Below are 9,669 nucleotides of genomic sequence, written 5' to 3' on the forward strand. Positions count from 1 at the left end.
GGCGTGTTTAAGGAATTAATTTCGTCTCTATTGAGTTTCTTTGGGAAATCTAATCAACAGGGATTACCTAAAATGGATTATATGGCCTTAAACCAATCCCTGTGGGCGGAGCTAACAGAAGGGAGGTGTGGAGCCCTTGGGTCCCTATAAATAGAGACGGCTCATCTCCAGGCCACTCTGAGAGCAGACCCAGACGCAGGAGGCAGAGGCTGGAAGACAGGGCGGAGGTGAGTTCTGGTGGGCTTGTCTATGGGCACGTGTCTGCGGCGAGTAGGGCCCGGGAGGTGGAGGGCGGCTCCAGGCAGACTTGGGTGCACACTCCCCACGCATGAGCTCTGAGCTCCCGTGAAAGCAAAGCAGCTCTTCGTACCTCATCATCAGTTCGACTTGAGTCATCATGTAGCCCTTCTGTAGGACGGGAATGATGTCAACCTACTGATGGGGCATATTTCAGTTTGTTTTCCTATTTATTTGGTTTTGTTTGTTTTCTTGGAGATGGGATCTCACTCGGTCACCCAGACAGTAGTGCTGGGTGCGATCAAGGGTTTTATGTTTTATAGAGGGTGTCTTCGGCTGGGGCTGGGTGCAGGGACTCACGCCTGTGATCCCAGCACTTTGGGAAGCCGAGGCTGGAGGATCACTAGAGCCCAGCAGCTCCAGACAGCCTGCACAGCATGGCGAGACCCTGTCTCCACATAAGAAACCAAACAAAACCAAAGGAGCCACCGTGGCGGCATGCGCCTGTAGTCGCAACTACTCCTGATGCTCAGGCAGAAGGAAGGCTTGAGCCCAAGAAAAGTCTGAGGTTGCTGTGAGCTATGATGATGCCCCTGCACTCCAGCCTGGGTGGCAGAGTAAGATTCTGTTTCAAAAGCAGAAAAAAAGTGGGAGGACGAGTCTCACTGTGCTTCCCAGGCTAGCCTCAAATCCTGGCCCGCAGTGGGTCCTGCAGTGTTTGAACAGCCCTGGCGCCGGCTCCCGGCAGCCCTCTGCGAGAGCACTTTGACTGCCCAGACTCTCAGGCAGACTGTCCGCTCTCGTACCCCCCTGCTTTTAAAATAGAAATTAATACTTATAACATTGAAAACGAAAGATTCTATATGTTCATAACCTACAGCAGGATTTTGGAAGTATATATATGTTGTGGAATGCCTAATGAGCTAATTAGCATATGCACTTCCTCTCATACTTAGCTCTCTTTGTCCTCAGAACACTTAAAATCTATTTTCTTAGCAATGTCCAAGGATAGATTACATTGTTATTAACCATGTGGCACAGTCCATCTCTTGAATGTCTTTCTTCTGTCTAACTGAAAGTTTGTATCCTTGAGCCACCTCTGCCCACTGCACCCCCAGCCCTGGACGCCCACTCTGCTCTCTGCTTCTAGGAGTCCCGGTGTGGCAGGTTGCACACACTGATTCACTTCCTTTGGATAGATACCCAGAAGAGGGGTTGCTGGGTCATACGGTAGCTCTATTTTCAGTTTATCGAGGAACTTCCAGTCTGCTTTCCGTGGCGGCTCTACCAACTCCACGCGCACCACTGTGCGAGGTTTCTGCGCATCCTCACCAGCACCTGTTACCGCCTGTCCTTCTGAGAGTGGCCGTTCCACAGGAGTCAGGTGATGTTTTGGGGTTTGACTTCAATTTCCCTGATGACTGGTGGCCTTGAGCATCTTTTCATGTACCTGTTGGCCATTCATATGTTTTCTCTGAGAAACATTCCTGCCTTGGCTCATTGATTATTCAGGTTACGTGTTTTCTTGTGTTGGGGCAGTCTGAGTTCCTTACACACTGCGAGAGTAAGCCCCTATCTCATGTGCGGTCCGCAGACATTTCCTCCCACGCTGGCCGGCTCCTCACTGCCGATCCCCTGCGTGGCTGACTCTGCTTCGGCCGGTACTCCTCGCCTTCCAGGAGGCTGGGGGCTCCGAGTCCAGGCTTCCCGGGCACTTTCCCGAGACCCCCGGCCAGCTGTCTCCTCTGCAGCCCTCCAGGATGGTCCCTGCCCTGTGGCGGGGAAGGCGGCTGCACTCACAGCCGGGGCTCTGGCAGTCTAGTGGTGTCGGGGAGGACCTCTCCCTGTTGAAGGTGGTTTAGGACCTCCAAAAACATTCCTGAATTCCCACTTCCTAAAAGGTTAAAAGACCACTGGGCTTTAAATCTGTTTTCTGTAATGAGATTAAAAATAGGTACATCCACACAGAAAGCAGCTTAGAGGCTGCCAGGGGCTGGGGTGGGTGGGGTGGGAAGCGACTGTCTAATGGGCATTAGCTTCCCTTTCGGGGCGATGATAAATTCTAGAACAAGATGGTGGTGATGTTTGCAGAACCCCGTGCAAGACCAATACTGCCATTCCATATGAAGATATTAATAAATTGCAAACCAAACAAAAAATCAAGAAAGAAATTTTAACAAGGTTTAAATAAAAACTAATTTTTTTAAAAGAACATTTTCCCAATTTACAGATGGGAAAATTGATCCCGCCTCTGGGCATTTCAGGACCACAATCCAGAGGAGCATGCAGGCACTGACACGAGTCCATACAGTAACATGTGGCCGCTGAAGACAAATGCGCAGGCTGCACGCCCACTGCGTTAGGCACGGGAGCAGCGGCGGGTCCTGGATAGGATGAGGGTTGGAAGAGGCGGAGGCGGAGGCGGAGGCGGAGGCGGAGCATGGAGTTAGACTCATCTGGCTCATTTCTCTTTCCCCCAGACGTCTGAACTAGCGGTGAATCTCTTAGTGAGGAAAACCCCGAAGACCGGGTTAGCTGGGCCTCGGCGGACCCTGGTCTGCACAGCTTGCTCAGAGACGAAGTTCGAGATTCTCCAGGAAAAATGTCCGCAGACCAGGTGTCCTCTTGCGGTCAGGAAAAACCTTGCAGTAGCCATGAGTCACAGGCACCACAGTCCGTGTCATCCCAAGGAACCCAGCTGAGAAATCTCGACTGTGACTCTGAGAATTGCCACAGGAACTTCAGAATATTCGATTGCTCCGAGGAGCCGGACCAGATTGGGGCTCTCCGGAGACTGACCCAACTGTGCCACCAGTGGCTGAGGCCCGACCTCCGCACCAAAGAGCAAATTCTGGACCAGCTGGTGTTGGAGCAGTTCGTGCTCTGCATGCCCTTGCACCTCCAGGCCCTAGTAAAGGAGACTGGCGTGAAGACTTGCAAAGACCTGGAGGACATGCTGAGGAACAACAGGAATACCCAGAAATGGGTGAGTGGGGCCTTCTTGATTGGTACAGGCGTGGGGGTGGGGGCTGGGATTGTAGTCCTAGGGCAGGAGGACCAGAGAAAACACAGGGTTGTTCTAGCTCAGGGGCTCTTAACCAGACAAGAGCTTGCCCCTCAGGAGGCACTTGGCCTTTTCTGGGGACAGATTTTGGTTGTCACGACAGGGAGGAGGAGGCGCTACTAACCAACCTCCAATGCCCAAGACACCCACCTCCACAAGGAGCTGTCCAGCCTCGGTATCCCCTGTGCTGGGTGTGCGACAAGCTGGCCAAGGGGGTGCACACACAAGGGGAATGTCGACACCGCAGCATGTGTGAGGGCAACACCAAAGGAAAAGTTGGGAAAACGTCGTGCTGGCTGTAGGCAGTGAGGGGCGGCTTGACCTGAAGGTGGCGGGACGCGCTCACCTGGGGCAGGTAAGTGGCGGCGCAGCGATGCGGTGGTGCAGCTCCAGGTCCTCGCAGGGGCCCCTCAGCCCCAGCACTGAGACCCCACAGGCAGGTGCACCTGGAGTTTCCCTGTGTGCTTGGAGGCCACGCGGGCAGGTTGCGTAGGGTCTCACAGGTTTGGGGCTGGCCCGCGCTGGCGGGTGGAGGGGGAGAGCGGGGACGGGAGCGCTGCGCCCACGGAGCTGGGTCTGCGGGGAAGAGCGAGTTTAGGGGCAATCGCAGGGAAGCGCGAGCGAGCTGGCAGCAGAGAGGCAGGGGAGTCTGACTGTGCTTCTGTCCGCAGTCCATCGTCAGGGTCGGAGAACACGAATACCTGGTGCAGGAGTCCGAGGGTGAGGTGGCCCAAGCCCAGGCCGGTGACAGCGATGATGTGGCGGGCGTGTCCCGCAGGCGTGAATCCTGCGTGCAGCGGACAGCTCCGGATGGAAGCCAGGTGTGGGGAGAGCTGCGGACCCTGCAGGGCCGCGTGAGCCGTCAGGGCACGGGCGAGTGAGGCCGTGGTCTCTGGGGACAGGAGGGAGGAGGCCCAGGGCCCCGTGAGCGGTCAGGGCGCGGGCGAGTGAGGCCGTGGTCTCTGGGGACAGGAGGGAGGAGGCCCAGGGCCCCGTGAGCCGTCAGGGCGCGGGCGAGTGAGGCCGTGGTCTCTGGGGACAGGAGGGAGGAGGCCCAGGGCCCCGTGAGCCGTCAGGGCTCGGGCGAGTGAGGCCGTGGTCTCTGGGGACAGGAGGGAGGAGGCGCGGAGCTGGCGGAGGGCGGGTGGGGCCCGCTCAGCTAGGGGGTGCCGCCCCAGACTCCTGAGCCGGCGGGGAGGGAGGCCTCCTCCACTCTTGCTCCTCGGGGAGGCCGCGCCCACGCAGGCCGGGCGGTGGCCGCTGTGCCGCGGAGGAGCCACCGACGCGCCACTCGCGCTCATTTCCGCACAGACGGCTGAGGACATAACTGAGAAAGAGCCCGTTCTCGGAGACTGTCAATTCCCAGAGCAAAGGAGTGTAGCTCGGGGACGCGGTGCCGGCAGCGCTCGGCAACTCGGGGCGTCGCGGACTGTCCCTCCGGTGCTGGCGTCGCTGGGCAGCACGTGGGGGCGGGGCTGCGCGGCCCACAGCGCACGCGCCGGCCCAGGCGGAGCCGCCCACACGGCCCAGGGCGAGGCTGAGCGCCCGTCCCAGGGTCATTTGGCTTCTGGTGTCAGGAGCAGGGGAAGGAGGAATGGCGGGGAGACGTCTGCTCAGAGAGCTAACAGGGTAAAGCATGGGGGACGTGCTCCAGAGGGGCGCCGAGCACAGACCAGGGAGAGTCTCAGAAGTGAGCGCGACGCTCATTTGGGGTGGCGGGGCTAGGCAGTGTGGACGCATCGCAGACCGGTGTAGAGCAGCTGGCGCACAGGTCGGGGAGCGCAGGCGTGCGCAGGTGCACCCCGTGTGGCCCGCAGTGATTCCCGTGGTTGCCCATTTCAGGGACAGGACGTCCTCCTGCCAGAGACCGGGTCTGGAGAAAGCGCCCCAGAGGGCGAGGGGCCCACGCAGAGCTCGGAGAAGGACCCGGCGCTCGACGGGGAAGAGGCGACAGCAGCGGAGTGTCGAGAGCCTCGGCGTCCGCGGGGCCCTGGTGAGTGGCAGGCTGGCACCCAAGGGGCGCGGTGCCTCGGCCTTCCTGGGTCAGGGCTGGCCTGCGGCCGGCCCTCTCCCGCGGAGTCTCCCTGCCAGGCTGCCCCGTCCCCGCCCGCCCGGCGGCCCGCAGGCTCTCAGGCCGCGAGCTCGCGGGGCCTTCCCAGGCAGCACCAGTGTTCCGCGGAAAATAGTTTGATGTCACTGAGCATGCTCTGCCCTGAATGTTGTGTGTGGAACGTGTTTTTCTAGCACCTTCTGCAAGGGCCAAGGACGGCAAGGAGCCCCAGGAAGGACTCGGCAGGAGAAGCGGGGGTGCTGACGCGCCCTCCCCCCGAGCGTCCGAGACGGCAGCGGCAGCGTCGGCTCAGGGCGGGAGCACGGGACGTCCTCGGAGTCCCAGACGCTCCCGAAGGAGAAAGCTGGACACCGCGTCCACGTCGCAGGAAGGGCCTGGAGCGGGGGCCCCCCACGTGCACAGCAGAGCCTCCCCAGGACGGGCCGGGCCGAGCTCGGCTCCCTCGCCAGGCGCCACGGAGCCCGGCGGTCATCCTGCCGGCCGAGAAGCTTCGCGCCCGCCGCGCTTCGAATGCAGCGTGTGCAAGAAAAGGTTCCGTTATGAGTCGCAGCTCCTCACCCACCGGCGGACACACACGGGCGAGAAGCCCTTCAGGTGCCCCTGCGGGAAGGGCTTCCTGCAGCGCTCCGACCTGCGCGTGCACGGGCGCATCCACACCGGGGAGAAGCCCTACGCGTGCGGCGCCTGCGGCCGCAGCTTCGCCCACCAGTCCACCCTGCTCGGCCACAGGAGAGTCCACACCGGAGAGCGGCCGTACGCGTGCGAGTTCTGCGAGAAAACGTTCAACCACAGGGGCAACCTCAACGTGCACCGGCGCATCCACTTGGGACTGAAGCCCTTCAAGTGTCCGGAGTGCGCGGGGACCTTCCGGCAGCTGGGCACTTTCAGACGCCACCTGAACACGCATCAGAAACGGCCTCCCGACGACTCCGTCTTCAGACCCGTCTTTGGCCCCAAGAGCGAAGCCGAAGCGAATGATGAGTTGTGAGCCGTGATACAAATGACACAGGACACACGGGCTCTCGGTCCCGCACAGGGAGTTCTGTAGACGCTAAACACCAGGGTCTCCGAATAAAACCCACCCCGCACTGGGTCTTGTTTCCTGTGTCTGTTGTTTTCTTCCTGATAGGTTTTATAAAAATGTCTGTTGCTGTTCTTCCAAGGAACTTAAGGTCTTATTAGTTTTTATTATTTTTAACAAAAATCTGAGTCTGCTGATTTTCCTGCTTTTACCCATATTTCATTATTTCATTTTAAAGTGGACTGTCCAGGTAGGGAGGCCAGGTTAAATTCACAGCACCTGGTGATATTAAGATTTCAGATAAACAACAACTTTCTTTTTTACTATGAGTGTATTCTAAATTATTTCTTCTTCATCTGAAATGCAGCATTCATTCGGTACCCTGTATGTCTTATTCCTGATAGTTTGGGGGACAAGCGTTTTGGTCGCACCTAATGCGCCTGGCGTGCTCCAGCCAGGGCCACCCGCCGCCCTCCCGGCACGCCGCGGGCCGGCCCTGGCACGCTTACCCGCCGCCTCCGCCCGGCGGCGCCCGGCGAGTGTTCCCGCCGTGTGAGCGCCTTAGTGCCAATTCGATGGTGAGTACTGTGGTGCTTGTTTTTCCATCTTTGTGGTACCTCACTTCAAACAATTTACAATTGCGAAAATGTGGTGTCCTGTATTTTCAATCAATTTTGGTTTTTTAGAGCAGTTTTAGGTTTGCAGCAAAATTGAGCCGAAAGCGCAGCGCGTCCTAGGCATCCTTGCTCCAGGGCACAGCCTGCCCGGTCAGTCGGGACAGCCCCGCGGAGGGGTGTTGGTTGCAGTCGGCGAACCTGCAGACACCGTGGTCACCCAGCCGCACGGCGTGCATCAGGGCCCGCTCCCGGTGGTGTTCGCCCTGCGGTGTGGACCGGTGCGTGGGGGCGTCTATCCACTGTTAGTGTCCTGCGGAGCGTTTCCACCGCCCTAAAACCCCCGCGCTCCGTGGACCAGCTCTGCTTCCGCACACCCTGCGTTTCCGAGCCGCGTCTGACGGCCCACACTCCGCTTGACTGTCGGCTGCAGAGGGCTTCGGGCGGCCGCTAGCTGGCCTGCATGTCGTCTCCCTTCCCTGACGGCTGTGCTGGCCGCAGGTGCTGGGCCTCCGCGCGGGCCTTGCGGCGCAGCCGGCCTGGGCCTGGGCCTGAGAATGCGTCTACAAACTGAGGTTGCTTCCGGTCGCTTCTAAAGCCTGCAGAGCTCCCCAGCCTGGACAGCACGTCCCCAGCGTGAGCGCTGTGCTGGGACGGTGCCTTCCTCAGAGCGGCGAGCCAGGTTGATGTTTCCATGGGAACCAAGGGCTGTACTTTCTTGAGAGCCGCCCCTTCCTGGGTGCCATGTGCCTTCTCAGGCGACAAGTCTCAGATTGTGCTTATTTGGGACAGACCGAGCATCTGCACTTTTAGGGAGCTCCCGGGTGATGCCGACCCTGGTCTTGGGAGGACACTCGTGGCGCCTGGCTTAACCCGCGGGCAGAGCAGCCCTCGGCCCCTTTAGGGTGTTGGCGAGAGACCGTGAGATCTGCAAGGAAGAGGGGAGAGCCTTCTTCCTATTAAAAGTCAATAGATGGGAAGGCGCAGCCTCGGGCCGGAGCAGAGCGGCTCTGCAGCGGGGGAGGCGGCACTCAGCCGTCGGGCGGTCTCGGCGTGTATTTAGCAGGTTTGGGGAAAGGCTACGAATATCGATGAGGGAAGCCGAGGCACAAACTCTCCGTCCATCTTGGGGTGGCACCGCACACTAGCGGGAGGTGGAAGCAGCTGTACGGCCCAGGCAGACCTGCAGGGCCGGCGGCCGCGTGTGCAGCCCTGGGCGCGGCCGCCCGCCGCGCGGTGCCTGGGCGGGCGCGCTGGCGCCTTGGGCCCTGGCCAGTGGCGTTGCCAGCAGGGCCCCGGGGGCGGGCTCAGGGAGGCGGGTCAGTGGCGACAGTGGCCCACCAGGGGCAGCTGGGGAACGGCTAGCTGTAGCCATCTCGACACTGCTTATTATGGGCTAGTTTCTGTTCAGTTACTGGAAACCCCTTAGGACAGCTAGCATCAGGGCGCCGCTCTCCTGCTGGGGCTGCCGGTTCGGTTTCTGGAACATTCATGTAGCCACGGGGAGTCCGTTTCATCTGCCAGCCGGGGTGTGTTTTACCAAGAAGGGTTCCTGAGGCAGGGACTCGGACAACATGGACCTAATCCATAATCTGCACAGATCTGCACAGGGACAATAGACCAAGTGGACCTGCCACATATTTACAGGACATTTCATCCTGCACCTGCCGAATTCACACTCTTCTCCCAGCTCATGGACCATTCTCAAGGTGAAACCATAGGTGAAGCCACAAAACAAGTCTTACAGAATTCAAAACAATGGAAATGATACAAAGTATATTTTCTGACCACAATGGAATAAAACTAGAAATCAAAAACAAAAGGAACATTGGAAAATATACAAACACATGGAATTTAGACATTGTGCTCCTGAATGAAACAGTGGGTCAATGAAGAGATTAAGAAAGAAGTTAAAATTTTTCTCAAAATAAACAAGAATGAAACCACATATCAAAGCCTATTGGATACAGGAACAGCAGTAATAAGAGGAAAGTTTATGGCAATAAGTGCCTACATTAAAAAAAGTGGAAAAGCTTCAAATAAACAACCTAACTTTGCATTTCAAGGAACCAGAAAAATAAGATCAAACCAAATCCAAAATTAGTAGAAGAAAAAAAATAACAAATATCATAGCAAAAATAAATGAAATTGAAACAAACAACAAAAAAAACACTACAGAAGATAAAGGAAACAAAAAGTTGTGTTTTTTTAAGATAAATAAAATTGGCCCACCTTTAGCCAAACTATTAAAAAATACAGAAGACCCAAATTAATAAAATCAGAGATGGAAAAGGAGAAATTACAACTGCTATGGCAGAAATCCAAAGGATTATTAGAGACTACTATGAACAACTCTATGCCAATAAATTGGAAGACCTAGAAGAAATGGATAAATTCCTAGACACATACAACCTACCAACATTGAACCTAAACCAGAATAAACCAATAACAAGTAACAAGATAGAAGCAGTAATAAAAACTCTCCCATCAAGGAAAAGCCCGGGACCCAATGGCTTCCTGCTGAATTCTATCAAGCATTCAAAGAAGAATTAATACCAATACTACTTAAGCTATTTCAAAAAATTGAGGAGAAAGGAATACTCCCAAACTTATTCTATAAGGTTTGTATCACTCTGATACCAAAACTTGACAAAGACACAAC

At 56.7% G+C, this 9,669-nt stretch overlaps 1 protein-coding gene across 1 annotated transcript; it reads left to right on the forward strand.

The window, feature by feature from the left end:
* The first annotated feature begins 2,839 nt into the window (after positions 1 to 2,839).
* LOC105867562 (zinc finger and SCAN domain-containing protein 5C) lies at positions 2,840 to 6,360 on the forward strand. The gene is made up of 4 exons (XM_075993456.1): positions 2,840 to 3,223; positions 3,973 to 4,155; positions 5,144 to 5,294; positions 5,546 to 6,360. Exons 1-4 carry the CDS (start codon positions 2,840 to 2,842, stop codon positions 6,358 to 6,360), a joined length of 1,533 nt encoding a protein of 510 aa, XP_075849571.1.
* The last annotated feature ends 3,309 nt before the right edge of the window (positions 6,361 to 9,669 follow it).

Source organism: Microcebus murinus, chromosome 16, assembly GCF_040939455.1.
Source record: "Microcebus murinus isolate Inina chromosome 16, M.murinus_Inina_mat1.0, whole genome shotgun sequence".
Classification (NCBI taxonomy): Eukaryota; Metazoa; Chordata; class Mammalia; order Primates; family Cheirogaleidae; genus Microcebus; species Microcebus murinus.

What these genes read in the sequence shown, in the direction of transcription:
- LOC105867562 (XM_075993456.1), top strand. Translation starts at nt 2,840, where the DNA reads ATGTCCGCAGACCAGGTGTCCTCTTGCGGTCAGGAAAAACCTTGCAGT. An exon ending in ACAGGAATACCCAGAAATGG is followed by an intron (nt 3,224 to 3,972) that starts GTGAGTGGGGCC and finishes TTCTGTCCGCAG; the next exon opens with TCCATCGTCAGGGTCGGAGA. An exon ending in TGCGGACCCTGCAGGGCCGC is followed by an intron (nt 4,156 to 5,143) that starts GTGAGCCGTCAG and finishes TGCCCATTTCAG; the next exon opens with GGACAGGACGTCCTCCTGCC.